The 24,263-nt window shown below is 34.2% G+C and overlaps 2 protein-coding genes and 1 long non-coding RNA gene across 3 annotated transcripts; 1 reads left to right on the top strand and 2 right to left on the bottom strand.

Annotated features, from left to right (window-relative positions):
* Positions 1-6,513: 6,513 nt before the first annotated feature.
* On the bottom strand, positions 6,514-8,215 carry LOC102604665 (inorganic phosphate transporter 1-11). The gene has a single exon (XM_006360119.1). It carries the CDS (start codon positions 8,189-8,191, stop codon positions 6,602-6,604), a length of 1,590 nt encoding a protein of 529 aa, XP_006360181.1. The 5' UTR covers positions 8,192-8,215; the 3' UTR covers positions 6,514-6,601.
* Positions 8,216-9,848: 1,633 nt separating this feature from the next.
* On the bottom strand, positions 9,849-11,555 carry LOC102604342 (inorganic phosphate transporter 1-11). Its single transcript, XM_006360118.2, has one exon. It carries the CDS (start codon positions 11,553-11,555, stop codon positions 9,966-9,968), a length of 1,590 nt encoding a protein of 529 aa, XP_006360180.1. The 3' UTR covers positions 9,849-9,965.
* A 6,481-nt stretch (positions 11,556-18,036) lies between these two features.
* LOC102604122 (uncharacterized) lies at positions 18,037-18,690 on the top strand. The gene is made up of 2 exons (XR_368322.2): positions 18,037-18,229; positions 18,319-18,690. It is a non-coding gene; the product is annotated as an uncharacterized lncRNA (long non-coding RNA).
* The last annotated feature ends 5,573 nt before the right edge of the window (positions 18,691-24,263 follow it).

Genomic DNA, 24,263 nt, shown 5'->3' with positions numbered 1-24,263 from the left:
TGAGTCACAAGTTTCTATACTTCCACGATTGTGATCAAACCTTGAAATTCCAAATCATGTCTTTTTAGAGTTTGAAATCATGCATCCATTACCGTTAGCGCAATAGGCTGCTCGATTTGCCATCTCAGCTCTTCTTGCCCTTTATGCCATGCCTAGGTAAATTCTTTTGACCCTTAGATTGTCCCCTCCTCAACCCAGGTCAAAGGTCTTCCCACTCTTTTTGGGCAGAGTCAAGTTTGTTACGATCAGCAAATCAGCACTCAACAACTCAAAATTGATCAGTACAAAATCATGTGATCTGTCGTTGTTTACGTACCACACTAGCACTAGCCTAACGCCTTGGCTACTCATCTTTAATTAACTGACTTATTTGTACCCAACTACAATTAAAAATCATAATTTATATCGCATGTCGAAATACAAGCTAAGCCTCTACCAACATCACTTAATTAGATTTATTTAGTAAATAAAATTACAAAATTAATAGAAAAATAGAAGAAAATTTGAGTTTATTTCTCTTTATTACTTAGCTAGCCAAACTACAAAGTTTTAATTGAAAAGACTTCCTACACAAAAGAACACCATATATACTTAATAATTTAATTAATTTGTCACTGATTAGGTACTCATATTTCTAGCTCTTTTTTATTTCTTCATTTCTTTCAAGATTTTACAGACACAAAGAAAGCAATAAAGTAAAAAGAAAATGGATACAAACATCGAAAAACTTTTGGACCACAAGTAACAGCTATATATGTGTAGAGTTATTTCCCAAAGTAGCTTAGGTTGAAATCTATCATCAAAAATCTTCAGAAAATCCAAATGTACAGAACATTTTCTTTCAATATATGGGCAACTACAACTAAAGACAAACAAACAAAAGCATTACAGAATAATTTGTCAATATTCTTCAATAGTACAAAAAAAAAAAAAAACATTTTTAGAAAATACTTAAAATAGACAGGAGGCATGGTGGTCATGTTTTTCTTATTTTTACTCCACTTTCTGGAATAGTCAATTGCATTATTTTTGTTTACATATATTCTGAAAAAAGGAAAGGAAATATGATTACATTGCATCAAATTCAAAATACCAAAAATACAATTTAATTGCAATATAGTTTGAGAAATGTAAAAATGTAATAGTTCAATTGGTTGTTGCAGTCGGCATATAAATAAATAAGAAAAAAGGGCCAAATAAAGCGGAACACATCCCCTAGAAGTACACCTGTTAGCCACTGAGGCACTGCTTATTTACTTTATTATTATTGCATTTGTTGGGTTAATAAAAGGAAGTTGCCCAACTGCTGCGCATGACAACACAATTGGATGGCTTACAATCATCCAACAATCATTATTGCAACTACTTACTAGACTTTTTTTCATACTTTAAAATAAGCAAATTATTGAAAGTTCAAGAAAATTATTGGGATCGATATATATTTTTTCATATGAATCCTTTTTCTCTATGATGTTTTAATGCTTTATATTTTTAGGAGAATAGTTTGAGAATAATTAAAAGTTAATAATGAAAAGTAATTTTTAAATAATTATTTTAAAAGGTGTGATATATTCCTTAAAACTTCACTTAATATGAAATAAAGTATATACACGACTAGATTGTTTGGTTTAAAAGTAAGTTATGCCGGAATTAATTAGTAACGTTAATATTATTAATATGGAGTAAATATTCTCTTTGTTCCTTTTTAGTTGTTATGTAAAAAATACTTATTTCAAAATAGTTGTTGATTTAAAAAATCAAGAGATAATTATTTAATGAGGGATATATAGATCAAACAATACTCCTTATGCTTAATTTTTTTTCTTAAGAATTACATCAAGCCTTATAATGACAACTAAAAAGAAACGGAGGGAGCACTAAATAAATTGTTAGTGCAGTATTTATCTTGTTTTTTTTATTACGGTTGTTTTTTAGTATTTTCGAAATTAATATTGGACTTCTTATGTATCTGTATAGGTCAGGGAGGAGCCACCTTGCGGTTTCAGAATTTCCTATGGCAGAAATTATCATACTATTTATATATGGTTAAAATAATTTTTTATGTATATATTGTAGATGTGTAATCCTCTTCGACTAGTTCGTATATCTACTTTTTCTAATTTGAATCTTCTTAGTGAAAATTTTGACTCTGTCGTTGATATAGGTGACAAATATACTTTTTATATAATTAATAGCTAGCACATAGATAGTAGTTAAACAGTTAAACTCATGCTTAATTAGGGTTTGCATTAGTTAATTATATGTGGTGTCACGTGAGATGAAAATGTAGTTTGTTCTTAGATGAGTAGACTACATGATACGAATACGATTTTGTATTCACGGGTAAGTCAAAGCTTTAAAGTGTATGTATATATGCAAGTTGGGAGTAATAATAAGTAATCTGTGTGTACGTACTGACTACTGACTAGTTTTGGTAATTTTAAGGGATATTACAAATTAAAATAGTAAGGCTAGTGAAACATATACTTACACCTACAACCTCTTTGGCTTCTTTCATAATTCACTTTCCTAGGACACGTATCTCTCTGGTCCATACACCTAGTATTAAATTCTCTCTTTTGTGTCATTGTCTATCAAATATTAGGGTCCCTTGTTAGAGACGTTAAGTATATAAAAACAGTGTTAATTAATAGAACGTTTAGAATTAGTAACGTTGAGAGTAGTTATATTGAAATTATTTTTTATTTGGTGTTTGGTTTGATATAATAAGAGTAGTTATGTTTTATCTATCTATTAATAGCTCATGTATTATTAAGATCATGATTTGTTATGTATAAGTTATACATCCTATAATATATTCATTTACGTTTCATTTCACGAAAGTTAATTTGACTAATCTTTGAAAAGCTAAATGAAGTACATTAATTTTAAATTTTAAATTTAGATGTTTAAAAACTATACAAAAAATATTATAATTAAGTTGCAATTCTATTTATATTAATATGATGAAAAAATACTTGTTGGTCAAAATCGATTCAATTTGACTCTCTAGAAGCAAAACTTGACAAGTAAAGACAACCTAAGGGAGTAATATACAAAAAATATACATTTGTTGACTATTATTTTGACGGACATTCTATAAAAAAATCCCAAATTCTTTTACACCATCGCTATGTATAAAGTAATATAAAACTTAACTCTTACTAGTAATAAATTAGCTCAAATAAATTGGCACACATTTTCCGGCCAAGTTGATTACTTAACTTCTTCCATAGGAAGATGACCACTAGTGATGTGAAGATGACCAAGTTACATTAAAATAGCATGAGTGAAGACTGATGCTCAACCTACAGGCTTTACATAACTTTTATAAAAGAAAGAGCTTCATCTAATTTCTCAACTATGATGTACGTACGTGTGACACAATCTGACTCCATTTCTTGCAGATAACACTGAACGAAAAAGAAACTATAAATAGCTTACTTATGAACACTTTTTTATTCACACACTATTCGAACTTGTCTGACTAATTTGAATTCATACAACAACATAAGAAAATATGACCACACATAAATGTGCATGGTTCAACCCCATGTGTCAAGGTACTTACGAGTTCAATAGATTTTGGTAACTATGGCTCAAATCGATCTTATGTTTTTATATATATATGATTCAGAATTTACATACTAAAAATCTTGAATTCGTCCCTACAATATATACCTAATACATTTGTGCAGAGGCGTATCTAGAGGGGGTTCCGTGGGTTCACGTGAACCCATGCTCCCCTCTCTAGATTATATATAGTAGTGTTATATTTTTTTAAAAATATTTAAATATAGAGGTGTGAACCCACGTTAAAAGTAACATATAATAATACAATGAAGATTGAATGCACCTCTTTAAGCACATATATAAATTTAAATCTTATATCTATCTTATTTTTGTTACTAACACCCCTCCAAGTGGTTATCGGTAGCACTTTTGGCGTTTCAATCAGTTTTTCTTTTATTTTTTTGCTTTAATCTTTCAAAATTTTCAAATGTGTAACATTGAAAATTCCTAAAAAAAATTAGCACGGTATAATTTTTATATACTTAAATCAAATGTGTATATTAAAATTTAAAACTAGTAGTATTATATATGTTGGACCTATAATTTTTAAAGTTAACGGTTCAGTGTTAAGAACGTAAAAGTTAAACCGATCAAATTTATATCTTAGATGCATCTTTTCATAATAATGCACCCATCCTTATGAAATCCTGAATACGCCTCTGCATCTGTGGTTTAAGGGAAAAGGGTCTGATATACCTCTCAACTTTGTCATTTAGAGCGGATATACCTCTCGTTCTGAAAGTGGTTCATAAATACCATATTGTTACATAAATGACTCACATATACCTTTTTCCTCTAACGGAAGTGAAAAAAATAATTGTAAATTTATTTTTATTAATTATTTTATTTAAAAAATAATCCATATAGGGATATATTTTATCTTTCTCACACTTTTCTTTTTACTTTTTTAGTTCAACGGCTAATTTGAATTTATTATTTTGATGGTCAAATTTATTCTTTTCACTTATTTTTTTTATAATCTTTACTATAGATATCCTAATTTTTTTTATAGATATACTACTAAATTAATTACAATGTAGTTTTTTTTTTTTCATTCACACTTCTTTCTTTTTATTACTCTTATTTTACACTAAAGAATGAAAGAAAAATTGAAATAAGAATAAGAAACTCAAATAATTATAATCAAAGAAGTCAAATAATAATTTATGTATGAAAAAATCAAATACTTAATTTTTTTACATATTAAAAATAAAAAAAATTAACTTAAAATTAATTTATCACTTTTGTAACGGTAGGGGTATACGTGAGCCACTTTTGTAATGGTGAGGGGTATATGTGTGCCAATTTTGTAACGGCAGCGACATATATGAACCATTTTTATAACGAGGGGTATATTGACTCTAAATGACAAAATTGAGAGGTATAATTAAAAGTTACAAGCCTCATTGGTTTTGCTAACTTTTTTTTAATTCATTGTATAAGGGGTTGGCATAACTCTAGGTCCCCCACAACTTTTAAGCCAAAGTGGTGTGGTATAAGACGGCTGGCGGTTGCTCTTTTAAAGAAAAGCAGCAACAATATTCACCCTGGTTGATTAATCTAATGGTATTGCATAACAACTTGTGGCATTGTATTATTCCTCGTTAGAATGTTTGGTATTTTGTAGTTGTACATGAGCAAGTATTGAGAATTATATTTTTTTATTTTTTTTTAATTATTGAAAAGATTCATTCTATATTATACCAACAAATAGAAAAATTGTAGCTAAGGAACTATACTAGCAACCTACTCAATTTATTCTAGAAATTTTCGCAAACAATTATTGGACTATGCTATTATAAATGTTTTTCCTTGGCTAAAGAAACATATTACTCTATCTAATTCTGTATCACTTATTATTTTAAGTGTATATCCCAATTTTGCATAAACGAGTTATGAAAATTCACGAAAAGAAATGGGTGTATTGTATTAGCTAATAAATCCACGGAAATTGAGGTTTCACAAGTGATAATTTCTAATACTATACTTGATACAGTTATTTGAATTCTTTATGTTATGTAACTGAAACATATTATATGTGAGATGAATCTTTATTTATCGGCTAAGTAGCATCCCTAATAGTATAATGGATAGCATTTCTAGGACAAAGACATAAGTAAAACTGAAAATCTAATTTTCTTGAACTTAAGCTTAATTTGTAAAAATCTCGAATTGAATTATCAGAAATTGACAAGAAGCTGATGTTATGATGTACCAAATTAAGTTAGGCAAAAACACTTTTCAAGCAGCAGAAAGTCAAGTTTCACCAAATTTAGTATCAATTAAGACATGATAAGGTCAAACTTATATCTCCTATATATGGTTTGACAATGAAGACTAATATTCATTGACTTGATTGGGTTGCTGCCACTATCCCCTTTTGAATGTTCATATATATCATCTATTGCTTACAAATGGACAAACAAAAACAATATTTCGACAAATATATATAACCATAGTAATTATAAGTTGGGATCAGATTTTCTTAATTGACCATGGAGTCATCCTTGTTTGAATTAAGATTGTAAAATGAATGGATAAAAAAGTTTATGCCTATATGGGCTTTATGAATGGTGATGAGAGTCGATCAACACAAATTGAAACAAATAAAATACAATTTTGGGTCATCTCCTCATGACTTAGGTAATTTTGGATCGTGACAATCCTTGAGCAAACAAAATAAAAGGCATTCATTTCTTCACTAGAAAATGAAAACATAATTAACATATTCAACACTTGTACATAAAGGAGAAACAAAATGCAAAAGTATCCTGGCCAAGTACTAGCTAGTATACTGATGGTCTAGCTCAATAAAACTCCAAAATTCAACTTATATACGCTACTATCAGTGTAATTTAACCTGTTGTACCGAGGTCATTCATCATGTTAAGGCTCTTATTCATAGAGGTGATTGAAAATAGAAAGCACAACGCGTAGTGATATTAGCCCCTTTATTGAATGATTTCCTACATTTGAAATTACGTATTGTTCAAAGTGATATTAAACTTGTCAATATAATATCATGTTGTTATTCCCATCCGTCGTCCTGGTGGCCAGAGACAGGTTTGCTAGTCTTCATTTGTGTCTCATTCTTCCCGCCATCCTCCCCTGAAATCTCTTCGAGTGATCTCCCTTTTGTCTCGGTCACCAAGAACGTGCAGCAAAATCCAACCATATTTGTAACGGCCATCAGTATCATAGCTGTCTTGATTTTATGAACATTCCCATCTTGCGTGTATTGTTGTATCCCAAATGCACTGATCATTGCCCCCGCCTTTCCAGAAGCTGCGCTCAACGCGTGGCAAGTGGATCTCACCCTTGTAGGGAACAGCTCCGCGGGGAGCACAAATGTGGTTGAATTGGGGCCAAAATTGGCAAAGAAGAAAGTTAAACCATAGAGAGCTGCGAATGTCCATTTGTGCTCTTTAGTCTTTAGGTAATCGTATTTGAGTCCAATGATCGCCATGAAAACAGACATCATGAAGAACCCCATCAATTGTATTCTAAACCTTCCGATTTTTTCAATGAAGAATACTGTGAACCAGTAACCAGGGAAAGTACCAAACAAGGCAATCACAAACATGGCACGCGATGTTTCAAACATCTCCCTCAAGGCGGATATCGTGTTAGCTTTCCTAGTGAGTCCCATGACTGGAAATATGTCCTTTTGTGTAAGGTTTTGGCTGTAGAAAGCTATGTCTAACAAGAACCAAGTACTCATTGTACCAATCAAATGAAGCCCGTGGCGTTGGAAGAACTCATTGGAGAGTAAAGAATACTCATTAGCTGCTTTAAATTGAGCCAATTTATCACCTTCTGCTTGAATTTCAATATCAAGTACCTTTCCCATGTTAATCGCGGCTTGTTTAGCATTTCCTTCAATAATGGCAGTGTAACGCCCTGTTTCAGGCATCTTCATTCGCCAATAATAGGTAAGAAGAGCCGGAAGAGCTCCAAGCATCAACACGATCCGCCAAACATAATCAGCCTCGGGCTCCGTGGACAAAATTTCATCCACATCAAATGGCTTCCCTCCATACTTCATCAAGAACAATTTTGAAATAATCATCGAAACGAGCCCAGCAAAAATGATCCCAACTCCTTGCATCGCGAAAACAGCAGCAATGAACGCCCCACGAGTTGCCTTGTTAGCATACTCAGACATGATCGTAGCAGAAAGAGGATAATCACCTCCAATTCCAAATCCAAGCCAGAATCTGAAGAAACAGAGTGTCCCTATTACGCCTTTCGCGCTATACCCAAAGGACAACCCCGAGCAAATTGCACAAAGGACCATGAGAATTAATGTAAGTCCATAGACTTTCTTTCGACCAAGTTTATCTCCGAGCCAACCAAAAACAAGCTGGCCTGATAGAGTACCAACTAGAGCAACTCCAATCACCCAATTGTTCACGACATGAGGCAATTTGCCAGGGGCATGGGTAGTTGGGTCGTAGTAGTACAAACGGCCTAAAAGTTTCGAGATAGTAGTGATACAGAACAGATCATATGCATCAGTGAAAAATCCCATTCCAGCAATGATAACAGCGGTGACATGGTACCATTGGGTACGCGCTGTGTCAAGTGCATTGAGCACTACAAGATTGTCTGAGGCCATGTTATTTTATTTTCTCTTAGATTGGTTGATGTCTGATCATCTCTAAATTGCTCAATGTATATATATATATTGACAGTTATGTGATTAATTAATTGATGTTTACGCCTAGTTTCTGTATCTAGAACAAGAAATTCCCTGATAACTATTGGAGAATATCCTTCTTCTTTCTTTGCTTAAATCAATAATATGCCTCCAACTCAACGCTGTCACAAGAAATTGAAACAACAATGTGATTGTGATGCTTATGCTTTACAATAGATTATGCATCTTTGGCAATCACTTTGAGATACAGGATGGGCCAATAGTTGTTAAACAACCACTTTTAGGCAAAGTTGTCAACATAATAAGTCAGTATAGAATGTTGACAATGTAAAAGAGGCGGAAATGAGATCTCTTGCTCTCTTACAATTTGAATAGAAGAAAATAGTCTTTTTCAGATCTCGTGTAAAATGGAAGTCTCTTATGTGTAAAAATAAAAATCCCTTATAAAAAGGACATAATTTTTTTTAAATTCCTTTCTATTAATACTTGGGAAAGAAATCTGGAACACCATCATTAAACCATTCATTGATCGATATTGGTATCAATCAAATGAATTTGTTAATCCAAACAAAAGTGGGAACAATTAATGGTAATTCCGATTTTCAGCATAGAAATTGCAACTTTGTTCTTGTAGGTATGAATGATGTATATTCCAAGCTATTTGCTTTGGCTTAAGCTTTTGGAATATATTCTTCTTATAAAAGATGCTTCTCAAAAAATAACGATATGACCGTTTGTACTTAGAAAAAAATCAATACACAAGATGCTTAAGAATAGACAATTGATGGCAAAAGTTTGAAACAAAAAACTCAGGACATGATAAAGTAGATAAAAACAGGACATGAGAAATGGAGTTTCAGGTTGGTGATTGAATTTCATGAAGCTCCAATTTGTTTTTAAGTTTAGAACCATTATTTTTTGAGTACATATTTCAACTTTATCATGCCCTAGCCCTTCTTCACTCACACGATATTGCTGGATCGGGCTTTTGTCCATTCCCCAATCTTTACTTAGATAAGGATTGGTCTTATGCCTTTTTTTTCAACTTACGTAAGTTAGAAGCATACAAAGTGTTGATATCAAAATTGTCAGAAATCAAGCTGTATTTTGCTTATGCTAGATGTACGTGTTTCCGAAGGAGCATTGAGAAAATCCTCCTTATTCTCTCTCTATCACTTCATTCTTTTTCCTTCTCTTCTTTATTGCTGCAGTTTTCTTCTTCGCGATTTGATTAGCCTGTGTAATTCTTTACCAGGAACTTGGAATTAACCACTTCTAAATATTGTTATCTATGTTTTTTAGTCCCATGACTACCAAATCAAATTAGTCTTTTAGAATTTTTAAGTCGATAGGAGGTAAATTCATTCATGCATAAGACATGCAAGTCTTTTTTATAGGTCAAGTTATTCTCGAACAACAGACCAACAAGATCTACCAATAACCAACCATCTTTTCACAAAATGTAAATACATACTAACCTATATATCCAAAGGCAAAAGGAAATAGAACACTTTTGGAAGGAGTAGAACAGGAGATAAGACAATACAAAATCAATCCCCTACCAACTACTACGCGAATTGGTGAAGGGAAACTACTATACGAATTTCCTTTGCTTCGTGAAGCCCTTATTCTGGAGGTGACATCTCACTTATTAACAATACTTTTCCTATATATGCATCTATGTATAGTACTGCTCAATGTGATAAACTTGCCAATATTATATATCCTGATTTCAATCCCATCCATCGTCCTGGCGCCCAGAGTCAGTCCTATTACTCTTCATCTGCGTCTCATTCTGCTTCTCATCCTCCCCTGAAATTTCCTCTAGAGACCTGCCTTTTGTCTCCGTCACTAAGAAGGTACAGCAAAATCCAAGCATATTTGTGAATGCCAAAAACAACATGGCTTTCTTGATTTTATGAGTATTTCCGTCTTGCGTGTATTGCTGCACCCCAAATGCACTAACCATTGCCCCTGCCTTTCCAGACGCGGCACTCAGGGCATGGCAAGTGGATCTCACCCTTGTAGGGAATAGCTCCGCAGGGAGCACGAATGTGGTTGAATTGGGGCCAAAGTTGGCAAAGAAGAAAGTTAAACCATAAAGAGCTGCAAATGTCCATTTATGTTCTTTAGTCTTTAGGTAATCGTATTTGATTCCAATAATCGCCATGAAAATAGACATCATGAAGAACCCCATCAATTGTATCTTAAACCTCCCGATTTTCTCGATGAAGAATACTGTGAACCAGTAACCAGGGAATGTACCTAGCAAGGCAATCACAAACATAGCTCGCGATGTCTCAAACATTTCCCTCAAAGCAGAAATGTTCTTTGCGTTGCTAACGAGTCCCATGGTCGGAAATATGTCCTTCTGTGTGAGATTTTGGCTGTAGAAAGCAATGTCCAACAAGAACCAAGTAGTCATTGTACCAAGTAAGTGATGTCCATGGCGCATGAAGAACTCATTGGAGAGTAAAGAGTACTCATTAGCTGCTTTAAATTTAGCCAATTTTTCTCCGTCCGCTTGAATTTCAATATCAAGAACCTTCCCCATATCAATCGCCGCCTGTTTAGCATTTCCTTCAATAATGGCAGTGTAACGCCCTGTTTCAGGCATCTTCATTCGCCAATAATAGGTAACAAGAGCCGGAAGAGCTCCAAGCATCAACACGATCCGCCAAACATAATCCGCCTCAGGCTCCGTGGAGAAAACTTCATCAGTAGTAAACGCTTTACCCCCAAAATTCATAAGGAAAACTTTAGATACAATCATTGAAACAAGCCCAGCAAATATGATCCCAACTCCTTGCATAGCGAAAACAGCAGCAATAAACGCTCCACGTGTTCTCTTATTCGCGTACTCAGACATGATCGTAGCAGAAAGAGGATAATCTCCTCCAATTCCAAATCCAAGCCAGAACCTGAAGAAACAGAGTGTTCCTATTACAACTTTTCGACTATACCCAAAGGATAACCCCGAGCAAAGTGCACAAATGACCATGAGAATCAGTGTAAGTCCATAAACTTTCTTTCGACCAAGTTTATCCCCGAGCCATCCAAACACAAGTTGGCCAGTCAGAGTACCAACCAAGGCAACTCCGGTCACCCAATTGTTAACACTATGAGGCAATTTGCCCGGGGCATGGGTAGCCGGGTCGTAGTAGTACAAACGGCCTAAAAGTTTGGAGACAGTCGTGATGCAGAAGAGATCGTATGCATCGGTGAAAAATCCCATTCCGGCAATGACAACAGCTGTGACATGGTACCATTGGGTGCGTGCTGTGTCAAGTGCATTGAGTACTGTAAGATTATCCGAAGCCATGTTTAATTTGATTTTACTGCAATTTAATTAAGCTGTGTTTTTTGGTGGAATTATTTTGGTGTGTGTTACTTAATTGATTATATATGAAGAGAGTTTACGTTGTTAACTAAATGACGTTTATACCTAAGTTTCTGTGGTTGGAACAAGAAATTGAAGTATAATTACCTACAGAATATCCTTCTTCTTTGCTTAAATCAAACATATGCTTTAATCAACCATAATATTGGGAGCTGAATTACTGTTTCAGTTTCAATTTACTTGGCTAGTGTTTTGATAAAATGGACAAGGAAAAAAAGAAAACTTCATCTTTATTATAAGGGTCAAGTAAAAAATGACATGGAGCGTGTACTAGTTTAAACATATTAAGCAAATTTTAATGACAAATATAAATTTTAGATCAAAACTACTAGTTTAGTTTTGTCGAACCAATAAAACATGACAAGTGGTCGAGAACAATTACTATGATAATGTTTGTTTTAATATAGGCATAATACATAAATATGCATTTTTAACTTGGTCTCATTTCACATTTATGTCCACAAATTTCAAGTATGCACAATTAAACACTTAAACTTGCATAAAGTTGAACAAATAGACACACACGTCCTATATGGCATCCTACATGACAATTTATGTCCTACGTGGTGTCCTACATGTATTATGTCACATAGGATTCATGTGTCTACTTGTTCAACTTTATACAAGTGTCTACTTATGCACATCCCAAGTAGAAGGACATAAATATAAACTGAGACTAAGTTAAAAGACACATTTATGTATTATGCCTTTAATATATTGTGTTTTAGTGGTTAGCTCCTTTTTAAATATATAAAGAATTTCAGTACTCATTTTTTGTCCGATTATTGTTGCATAGTACTAGTTCTCGAACACGTGCATTGCACGTGTATCTCATGTTATTTAATACAAAACATTTTCAAATGATACAAATAATTTTAGAATAACTGAAGCATTACACAAAATTGAATGGGTAAAAATGTTGCTTTTGGTTAAAATTTAATGCTAATATAAGAATTACTTTATTACAACCCTAAGACTAAGGTTGACAGGATCAATAAAATCAGACGAATTTCTGATTGTATGGATAAAAGCTTCCCTTTTAATTATTTGGGATACCCTATACGGCTATATTTACCGGTAAAAAAAGAAGACTTCCTACTTTAATTATATGATTGCCAAATATCTAACAGTATGTTTCTATACAAAATGAAAGAAGTTAAACAAAATAATATATCAATTAAGAAAAAAATGACCGATGAATAAAAAATTACATAAGAACTATATTAAGATGATGAAACACAAAGTGTAATGGACTAACATTTCATATTCAATTTATAAAGAGAGAAATTGTGTACATGAAAGGTTGTGATTGGATGTGTTTAATTGTAGAAGCTAAAAAGTTAAACAATTAAAGTTCTTAAGAAGTGAAAAAGACAAGTTGTAACATCTAACCAAGTATTTGGTCTAGTTTAATTGTCATTATTGATTTAACTTTAAAAGTAAATAAAAGAATTTTAATTAAAAAAAATTAGTGAAGGGTATTTTCGTAATTCAACTTTGAACCTAAAACCTTTCCACTTTTAGTAATATAATATAAATATATATATGATTTACTGAAAATCCACCAACTTAAAATTGTAAATCCATCAATACTTAAAATATAATATAAACCTCAAACATATTATTTTTCTTTATTAAACTTTTTTTATCAAATCAAACATATTACATACGACACATTACAATCTTTTCGGTGATCACTATGAGAGACAGCTAGAATGACTAACCTGCTTGATCCTGACTAATGACCACTATTAAAAAAAGCTGTCAACTTTCGTATGAACATTTATATTGGACAAGGTAGCACCACGTAATGGAGGACGCATTTTTCGTAATTATATACTCCACTACATATATGATTTTTCAGAAAAAATAAGGTATTGTTTTTTTACACCTTTTTACAATATCCTAGATGATAATGATGACAAACTGGGGTAACTGCATAATTACGCAAAGATTTTAGTCCGCTCCTGGTTCTGCCCCGTCTTACATAACATTTTCACATTTTTAGGGATGATAATGGAGTGGAATGGACAGATTTGAATATGAGTGTATTCAAAGCGGATCAAAATAGAATAATTTATATTATGTGCGATTATAATGCGGGTGCGATTTAGGATTTAGCATAATCCGAAATTCTTTACCTAATAGTTCATCAATGTTAAGAAATCATTATATTCTAATGACTTTTTTAAGACAAATTTGAAATATATCATTTACACAAAAAATGAAAATGAAAATGAAAATAAAATCAGTTTTAATATTCAAAAGATTTTGTAACGTGCTACCTATTTCAATATGTAGGAGTGAGAATAATATATCAGTAACTTCAAATTTCATCTATAATAAGTATCAATTATTATTAGCAGCCGCCTTCAAAAACTTAAAAGATGATTTAACTTTGACATAATACATAAATATGTTCTTTAACTTGGAATTTTGCTTTGATGAATTCTATCTAACTTGGATATTCATTTTTTCTAGCCCTTTTGAGGATTTCAGGTTCCTTCAGAGTGTCGTCTAGAGAGTTTGTAATGACAACAATTAGATAATTGAGCTTTTATCTAAAGTATCTTTTGGTAAGATAGGAGGGGGAGCGGTCAGTTTTATAGAGGTTGGAGTAAAAGAGGGTCACATGGTTCTTTATAGAGATCACTATTCACTTGATCATAGAACCAATTCTCAAAGTCACACAAGATCTGTCCAAAATTACCTTGGCAGAATTGTTGAATTCTTTGCAGGCTCAGGAACAAAGGAGACTTATGAGGCAAGATGGCATGGTTGAAGGAGCATTAGTAGCCAGCCACAAAACTCAAGCAAGGGTAAATTTTTGAAAAATTACCCACCTTGTTAGCACTATGGAAAAAATGGACATCCTCCATATAAATGTTGGAAAAGACCAGATGCACAGTGCAAGAATTGCAAACAACTTGGTCATGAAGCTGTGATTTGCAAAAGCAAATTTCAAAAAGATGAAACAGTTGCCCAAGTCACTACTGAAGAAGAAGAAGAAGACCACTTATTTGTGGCAACTTGTTTTTCAACCAAAAAAATCTGATTTTTGGATGATTGATAGTGGTTGTACAAACCACATGACATATGAAAGAAATCTTTTTAAAGAGTTCATTCCTATGGAAAATAAGAAAATCAGAATTAGGAATGGTGATTGTATTCCTGCAAAAGGAAAATGGTCTGTTTCAATTAAAACAAATTCAGGTACAAAAATAATTTCAAATGTTCTTTATGTGCCTGATATTGATAAAAGCTTGTTTAGTGTTGGTCAGTTAATAGAAAAAGGATTTAAATTATTTTTTGGAGACAAATATTGTCGAATCTTTGATTCTACTAAGCAAGAGATTTTACAAGTTGAAATGAGAGGTCAGAGCTTCTCATTTAATCCAACAGAAGATGCACACAAGCCTTGCAAGACAAGGATGAATTAGCAGATTTGTTCACAAGGTCAATTTCAGATGAGACTACAATCTACAATTCCTGATCCAAGAAGGAGTGTTGAGAATATGTCTCAGGATATTGCAGAAATAAAACAATTAGCTATTTTTAGGATTTTCAAATTATGTAATTAGAGTCCTATTTGACTTGAATTTAGGAGTTAGTTCTTTTTATTTGTTATTTGAATTAAACTGATAAGTTAGTAACGTATTTTTCTATTTTTAGTTAGAAATTATATCTATAAATGTAAGTCTCTGAATTATTAATAAAATAATTCTCTTTGATAATATTGCAGTATTTTTTCTCTCAGAGTCTTTCTCTGTTATTTTCTTTATATTAAAAAACCAACAGTGAGGCAAAAAGAATTTTGGACAAGCCCAGGGACAGTGGGAGGTTTGCACCACGTAGGCTCAGACCTAAATGGCATGTTGTCATACTTCAACCTATCTTTACTAAACTTGACCAAAACGGGGGAATGATTGAAGTGGGTGTGAGATAGGTGGGCGATACGGAACTCGGGGTATTAAAGGATCAAAATGGCATTGGCCATACTCCTATAGCCTTTCAAGGATAAGGCTTCTTTTGGATTTGTATATCTCCTGTTGGTCCAAGTGTATGTACTGCCTTTAAATCCTAGAACTATCATATTACATTAATGATTTAGGCAGTTCTAAAGGGAGTTAGTCTTTGTTGTTTATGCTCATCCCTCCGAATTTGTCCTTATCTATAAGGACCTCATTGAAGTCTTCTCCCATTAACCAGTTTGCAGAATAATTTTGGGAAATCCTACAGAGACCATCCCATATAATAGTTTTATTATTATTATAAATAGTGTTAGCATAGATAGCAGAAAAAGTCATGAGTTGGGAAAAGTATTTACCTTGATCATGACATGAACCTCCTGAGGAGTAACAAATATATTGTCCAATTTGAGAGAGTCCTATTTCCAGATGATAACAATGCCACTTGAAACCCCTTCTGCTGCAGAGTGAATTTGAGCGTCAAAACCCAAGTTTGTGCATCTTGACTAGGGCTTGGCATTGTCTTCTGAATAAGTTGTTGTTTGCCCCTCTAGTATTCCAGGTTATGAAGTTAATTGGACTCTCACGTATCATTAAATTCTCTGATTTTCCCTTTCATTTCTCCATCTGTGTTAGGTTCATTAAATCCTTTAAGGGGTTCAGAGTTATTGCTAGCAGTAGGTTGCTCATCTGATTTCTCATACTCAGACTGATCCTGCTCACTACAGCCTACTCAAATAGCTTCTCTAGATTTTCTCTTAGAATTCTTTTGTGACTAGCTTTTCCAGTTGATCGACCTCTGTATTCTGCTCTTCTAGCGCTTGTAGCAACTCTTCTAACTCTTTGTTGCTCTACCTTAATGTGTCTAGAACTAAAAGAGTTACCTCTCATAGGTTTCCTGCCTTATTAGTAACCATGGCATGAACTTGGGGGTAACAGTTGTAGGCAGTGACAGAGCCAAGATTTTCAAAAAGGGGTTTAAAATTAAAAAAATTAGACACACGAAGTAGTCGAAGGGGATTCGACATCTACTATATATACCTAAAAAATTATTTTAACCCCCTAATTATAAGGTGGCTCCGCCACTGGTTGTAGGGTCTTGAAGAGGTTCTGATAAGAAAGATATATATCGATGGACCTACGACATGAGAGAGCTTAGCACTTGGCTGGACATTCGTGTCAAGTCGCCGTATAGGTGAGCTTAGAGCAGTGTTTGCATCTAGAGTTGTTGGCTAAAACCCAAGGTGGCTAAGTTCATCCATTCTCTTATGAATTGTGCTAGGAAGTGTGGATTTTCAATTAAGATCGACATTGGCTGTGTCCATAAGTCAAAGTTCTGCATTAGTTATTCTCCATGGAAGGCCAATTCTAGCCATGACTCTGGAATGTGATCCTCCGAGAGAGGTGTTGTGACAAAGAACATTGGTGTTGGTGCTGGTTGGAAGTAGGGGATGTTGCTTTCCATTTATGCGAGTGTTCTGGATGTCTATTTCTTGGGGGTATTCTTAATTGGGACTCCAGGTTGGCAGTGTAGTTAATTGATGCAATGACCATTTTCACATCTTTCCTGGCTTAGTGATGATTATTTTTCGTATTGGAAAGAGGGTTTTACAATTTGAGATGTGGCGGTTCGTTTCTCCACAAAGAGAGTTGTAGAGTCGTGGTTGGAGTTTGGAGTTCCCCTAGAGGTGCTTTGACTCAAAAAACCCACTTCATTGAACGAGAGTTGAAGTTCCTTTTGCTTTGGATTTTGGTGCAGTAATCTTCAGCGCGTGTTTCCAATGTGGGGGCCATCTACATTAATGGGATGAGATCCTCGCATGGATTTCCTCTCAGGTTCATTAATGCTCGTCTGGGTAGTGTGTCGTCCATCCAGCTTCCTTCATTCCACAGTTCCATCTTCCATTTTTCTATGTCCATCATGAGATTTAATAGGTGATTGTTACGGTTGTAAGAACTAATGGAAAAGTGTTGTTGAGTGATGGTTAAAATTTACCTTTTTTTGCGTCAAAAGCTTTTAACTATATCGTTGTCGTGTCTTTATTTTTATGGTCTAGCTAGTGTTGTGTTGTTCTGGGACTGTTTGCCATTGTTCTTTGTCTTGTTTTATTGGTATATATATCGCTTTCTTTTTCTGGACTTGTATGGTGATGGATGTGTTTTGTGATAAAGGAGCATTATCTATTCGTATGGTCAATTCTTCTGCACCCCGTACACCATGTCCCTTCACCATTGTAGATAACTTCTTAGAAGTGATTTCCTATTTGAATTTTCTCCCTGATTAGTATGCCTATCTTTTTTTTTTTAAAGTAAAATATGGGCTTTTATTAATACTGAAATGAATTAGCAATTACACCTCCATACACTTCCGCGGGCATGACCCAACCCACCACTAACCCAATACTAAAAAGTAAATAACTAAACATAAATTACTGGCCTATTCTCATTTCTAGATCGACATATATATCCTTGTATGTAGGGTTTCCTAATCGTTCCCCTTTCATTTTCATTTCCCCTTTTTCCGCTCCTCTGTCTCTATCTTCACTCTTCATTGTCTCCATCTTCTCTTGCTTTGGATAATCAATGTGATGTTATTGGCCTCCTTGACTGCTGTTTCAACAAACAAGAGTAAGTAATTAAGATTTTTATTTCTTATTTCCTTTTTTGCTACTGATGATCTCCTTATTTTCCAGCTGAGTTTTTGTGTTTTCCTGTAGTTGGTTTGTGACAGAGTGCATGGAGCTCTGCCCTTCCACCTTTCGTTGATGATGACACAGACTCCTCCAGGTTAAATTGTTCCATCTTGCCTCCAGATCCTCCCTTTCGAGACCTTTTTGCTGGCTACTGTAGTATCTAGCTAACATTTCACTTTTTGCTGCCTTTAAGGCTTTTGTAAATATTATGTTTCGTGAAAAATTCATGTTGTAGCCTTGGTTGCCCCTATCCCTTTAGCGGTGATACTCTTAAATATGAACATAGTAGCTAGTCATTGTTAACTATCTTTCTCCCTTCTATCTCCATGCTATTAAAGTCTGTAAAAGAGAAATTTCCTTTATCTATTGCTCTGTTTGCACAGTGATCACTGCTAATTTGTTTGCCCTCTCTTAGAATATACTGAAAAATGACTTGTTTACCTTGTAAGCATGCTTTGCTGTCTGATACCATGTCTGCAATTAACCATGGACATGCCCATTCACCCTCTATCACTTTATATAATAGCATTGAATCTGTCTGAATGATGATTCGATTGTTTTGTGTCTGTTTGCTATGTTTGCTTGCCTCTAGTATAGCCTTTGCTTCTGCAACTGTGTTAGTGGTATCCTCTATGCATGCCCCTTCTGCATATTCAATATCTCCTTGTTCATTCCGTACACAAAATGCATATGAACTGATTCCCGGATTTCCCCTTGATGCTCCATCTGTATTATACTTTACCCAATCTTTGGGTGGAAATTCCCATAGTATCTTCTTGACCTTCATTCTAGGACTGTAGTGCTGCAAGTGCTCCACCATATTAGGCCAGTTAATAGGAAAATTCATGCTAGGTTTTCTCATTTTTATCAGCATGTATATATTCCTAGAAACATTGTGGATGATTCTAGCTACTGTTGTTTTCTTTCCTTCATGCTTCATTCTATTCCTTTTCCTCCATAGTTCCCATATTACAAAGCTAGGTATTGCTTTATAAACTGCTTTTATATTCTTCCTTGTATCAGTCCTCCACCACAGCATTATCACTTCTCTCAATGCCTATCGTAACTTGTATGCATATCCTTGCATACCACCCTCTTAAAATTATTGAGGTACACATGGCTATTTTTAGGATTGCTCCCATTTTACTTCCCACCTTTTTAGGATGTTTTTGTCATAAAATTCAATTGGGATTTATGGAAGTCTAATCCATATTCCACTGTGAGTTATACTTAATTCTTAAGGGGAGAAATTGGGTTCCCATAATTTTACGAAAAGGAAATTGTCGATTTTGAACCATGGACCACCTTGGAGTGATTTTTCCATGATCTCTAATTGGAGAGTGAACTTTGCTATGTGGAATCCCCATCCTAGATCAATTAGGGTAAACACTTCTATAGGTTTCCAGAGTTCCGTCACTTTAATTTTGAGAAACCATGATGTGATATTCTTTTTCCCATTGGTTTGATTATTACTGAGTTTTTTATGGGGAGATAAATTTTCTCTTCTCTTCCTCAGTGAGGTTGATTTCATTTTCTATTTCGTTATCCTTCTCTGTCTCTATCTCTTCCATCAGAAATGAGTAGATGTTTATTTCTAGTTGTTTATCCATTAGGAGTTCAATGAAGAAATGTTTAGATGGTAGATCCTCCTTCGTTCTGTTCTTTTATCAAGCCATTCTGATGTGGATGTAGGTGTGATACTTGTGACGGGGTAAAGAGTCATGGTCAGATTTCTAGGATGAGTTTTTCCTAGAGAGAGAATTTCCCTATTTTTATTTTTTTTACATTTGGTATTTAGTGGATAGGAATTATGTTTTCTGTTGTTTTATTTTTATGAAAGAAGCTTTTAATAAGAAGGAGTTGCTTGGATGGTAAGCACCCCACACTTCCAACCTGGAGGTTGCGAGTTCGAATCACCAAGAGAGCAAAAGGGGTGGGAGCTCCTAGGGAGGGGAAAAAAATGACCTTACTTGAACAAGATCTGTTCTATAGGCTCGTACCATTGTATCCTTGATTTCTAAGGAGACAGGAAACCAAGCTTGGTGGATGAAATTTGGCCATGAGGCTAGAGCGTGACTAACAGCTTTGGTGTGACGCAGTAGATGATCGTTCTCAGGCCTCTAGTGGGTTTGGGGTGGTCTCTTAGCTTTCTGACAGACTTCTTAATTGACATACAGTATGAAAAAAATACAAAAAAAAAGTGAGATTTCGATGGCCTTTTGTTAATTTTTTTTTTTTTTTTTTTTCTTTAGAAAGAAAGGTGTTCATTTTTTTTTTGCTTAAGAACGAAAGGATTCATTTATTAATAATCATAGTAGGTTTATACATACAAAAGAGGAACTAATCTAAACGATATAGTTCCCATGGCATCTGGATGATACGAATGAAGGAGATGCGTCAAAAACATAGAGTTGTCCCCTACATATATTGGGATCCTTAGTTTTCCTTTCGTGTACTGCAAGTAGGTCCGCTATTGTATTAGCTTCCCTTGTTGTTCTCTCCATCTACTTTAGGATTGCTCTACAATCTGCATATATATGTGAGTATACACGAGAGTTATTATTTAGATTATTTAATAATACATTTAATCTTTTGGCCAGATTCAGGCCATTTAGTAGCGCTAGTATTTCTGCATGGTGTGCATTTTGGACTTTGATTTTGCATGTAAAACTGTAATCCATTTTCCAAAATGATCTCTTATTACACCCCCCCCCCCCTGCCTCCATTAGTAGTGTTTTGTTCAAATGGGCCATCAATGTTTTGTTTTGATACTCCTTCTGGGGGTCTATGCCAAGCCACTGGAACCATATGTCTCAGAATTATTTTTGAGGGGAGGGGGGGTATATGCTAGGTGGTAATATTTCAGTGCTTGAAAATTAATATTATAGGTGGTACCGGGATACCTAGTTACCTACTGATGTTTTGGTTTTTATAGAGCTTAGTGTTTCTAATTTTCCAGATATTCCAAAGAATGACTGGTGCGAGAATTGTTATAGGCACCTTGTGGTGGTTGTTTAGGGTACTATATTTTATGGAGGTACACAATTGATGGATATTCTCGTGAAAATCTGAGTTGTTGATTGATATGTTGAATTTTTTCCATATGAATTGTGCATCAGGGCAAATTGAAAAAAATATGTTTAGTGTCCTTTGGACAGGAGCGGCAATTCTTAGAAGTGATAATATTCCTATAATATAATGTCGAAGAGTCGGGAGCTTATTTGAGAGTATAGTCCACAAGAAGAATTTTAGTTTGTTTACTGATTTAATCTTCCAAACCCAATCATGATTGAAGCTTGTGGTTGTGATGTTAGGAATATTTCGTAGGCGCTTCTCGTGCTAAAATTTCCATCACTATTTTTGTTCCAGTAGAAAGTCGTGTCATCATTTGTGTTAGTTGATTGTTGAGTGTAAGCATTTATAATACATTTTCTTATATTGTCAGGGATTTCGAAAGAAATATTTGTAAAAAATCCCATGTATTATTTTTTAGTAAATGATTTACTCGGAGATTTCCATCTGATTTATTTATAGGTCCTTGTGCGATTTGTCGAAAGGTGCAGGCTCCTTCGATCCATTTACCCTCCCGAATCAATATTTTATTCTCATTTCCTATAGTCCAAGAAACTCCTTCCTAGAAAAGTTGAGACATTTTAGCAATGCTTTTCCAAATATAGATAGCAGTGAATTTTGGATGTTAGGCATCTATTCTTATATTTTGTTGAAAGTACTTTATTCCATAGTTGACCCTTTTTTGTAAGAAACCTCCAATTTAAACTTGTCAAAAGGGCGAAATTTTTTCCGTTAGTTTTTTGAAGTCCTAGCCCCCCCTTTATCAGTAGGGGTAGTCACCAAATCCCAATTAGCAATGTGAAGTCTTCTTTTTTTCTAGCGATGAACCCCACAAGAAGTTTCTTTGAATGTGATCTATATGATTAAGGGTTGATTGCGGAAGGAGATTACATTGCATTACGTACGTAGGAATGGTGGAAAGAACCGATTTAATTAAGGTAGTCCTACCTGCTATGTTTAAGAAAAACCGCTTAATTTATTATTCATATGGTCTATAATATATTGGTAGTCGGAACTTTTAGGGTGGTGGTTTGTGATCGGAAACCCTAATACTTTCCTATCTTATTTGTTTGGCGAATATTCACAAAGGGAGGATAGTTCATCTCTTTCCTTGACGTTTACATTTGAGGAAAAGTATAAAGTAGATTTTTGAAAGTTTATTTTTTGCCCTGATTGTAAAGAGAGGATATTGAAGATGTGAATGATCGTGGAGGCGTTAGTAATATCCGCCTTTGCCATAAGGATAATGTCATCTACGAATAAGATCTGCAAGATGGTTGGGCCTATTTTATCAATTTTTAGAGGTTGCCAAAGGCGCTCCTGAGTGGCGTAACTAATAAGTCTAGAAAGGAATTCCATACAAATGATGAAAATATATGGTGATAAAAGGGTCTCCGTGCCTAATACCCCTAGTCAGAAGGAAGTTGTTTGTAGGTCTCCCGTTTACTAGTATAAAGATGGAAGAGGTGGATATGCAAGACATAATAATGTTATTTGAAAAATTCAAGATCATTAAAGATTGCTTTATGAACGACCATTCTAGTCTATCAAATGCTTTTTCAAGGTCGATTTTTAAAAGCATTTTACCAAATTTGCCTTTAGTCTTTTGAAAAGAGTGAATGGCTTCTTGGACAATTATAGCGTTATCCACCGAACGTCTTCTAGGAATAAAGCTACACTGGTGGGGGCTTATGATATTATCTAGATAAGGTCAGATTCTATTAACTATGATTTTTGTGATAGTTTTGTATATAGTGTTACAAAGACTAATAGGTCTATAGTGATTAATTTGTTCTGAATTTTTTATTTTTGGAATAAGGCATATAAAAGTTTTTTTAAGTTCACTGGGAACACAGTGTGTTCGAAAAAATTTCATGCACGTATTAACCACATATTCTTTCGTTTCCTCCCAATATTTTTGAAAGAATAGATGGTGCAGTCCATCTGGACCAGGAGATTTAAGAGGTTTGAAAGAAAAGATGGTGTTTTTAATTTCGTCTTTTTCGAGGGGTCTCCCTATTAACCTTATCTTCTATAGATAGCGCGTTTCTGCATGTAGTAGGGGTAGACCAATAGCTCCTATCCAATACCGTGGTGTAAATATTTTTGAAGTATTGGGTTATAGCATTGTTGATGATGTTTGGATCATACGTCCAATTTCCTACCACATCATTTAGTCCCAGGATATTATTTTTCCTTCTTCTATTAGTTATCGAAACGTGAAAAAATTTAGTATTCGCATCCCCTTCATTTAGCCATAAAGACTTTAGATTTAAGTTTCCATAAGTCTTCTTCTCTTTTTAGGATCTCATTGTAATCGTTTATCAACATGTTTTCCAGCTCTATGTGGTGGTGATTTTTTTGTGTGCTATCCATATTTTGTAGCCCATTAATTCTATTTAGGATAGATTTCTTTTGATGGAAGATATTACCAAAAAACTGTTTATTCCACACTTTTAAAGTTGTAGTGAATCTTTCTAGGGCATTGTTATAATTTTCATTATTTTTCCGGTTGCTACTAACTAAGCAGTGGCGGATCCAGGATTTTCACGAAGTGGGTTCAAGTTATAAAAAATAAAACTGTGGCAACAGGGATTCAAACTCGGGTTGGCTGGGAAAATTGAACCCTTTTCACCACTCAGCAAAGGGTCACACTTGTGTTATTGGGGTCAAAAGTTAATATATACATATAAAATTTTAAAAATTGATTAAATATACATATATATACGGTGTTATTTTTCAACGAAGTGGGTCATATGAACCCACTTGACCCACTGTAGGTCCGCCCCTATAACTAAGTTAGGGAAATCCGGATGCCTGAGCCACATGGTATAATTTACGTAAACATTTTATAAAAATAAGTATGTACCTTCTGGGCTAATATTGCAACGAGCTTT

Source organism: Solanum tuberosum, unplaced genomic scaffold (genome assembly GCF_000226075.1).
Source record: "Solanum tuberosum cultivar DM 1-3 516 R44 unplaced genomic scaffold, SolTub_3.0 scf00315, whole genome shotgun sequence".
In the NCBI taxonomy this organism is placed as follows: domain Eukaryota; kingdom Viridiplantae; phylum Streptophyta; class Magnoliopsida; order Solanales; family Solanaceae; genus Solanum; species Solanum tuberosum.
This window is presented reverse-complemented; position numbering and strand designations above follow the sequence as displayed.

Bases quoted from the DNA above. Each gene is read 5' to 3' on its own strand.
- LOC102604665 (XM_006360119.1), bottom strand. From the start codon at position 8,191: ATGGCCTCAGACAATCTTGTAGTGCTCAATGCACTTGACACAGCGCGT.
- LOC102604342 (XM_006360118.2), bottom strand. From the start codon at position 11,555: ATGGCTTCGGATAATCTTACAGTACTCAATGCACTTGACACAGCACGC.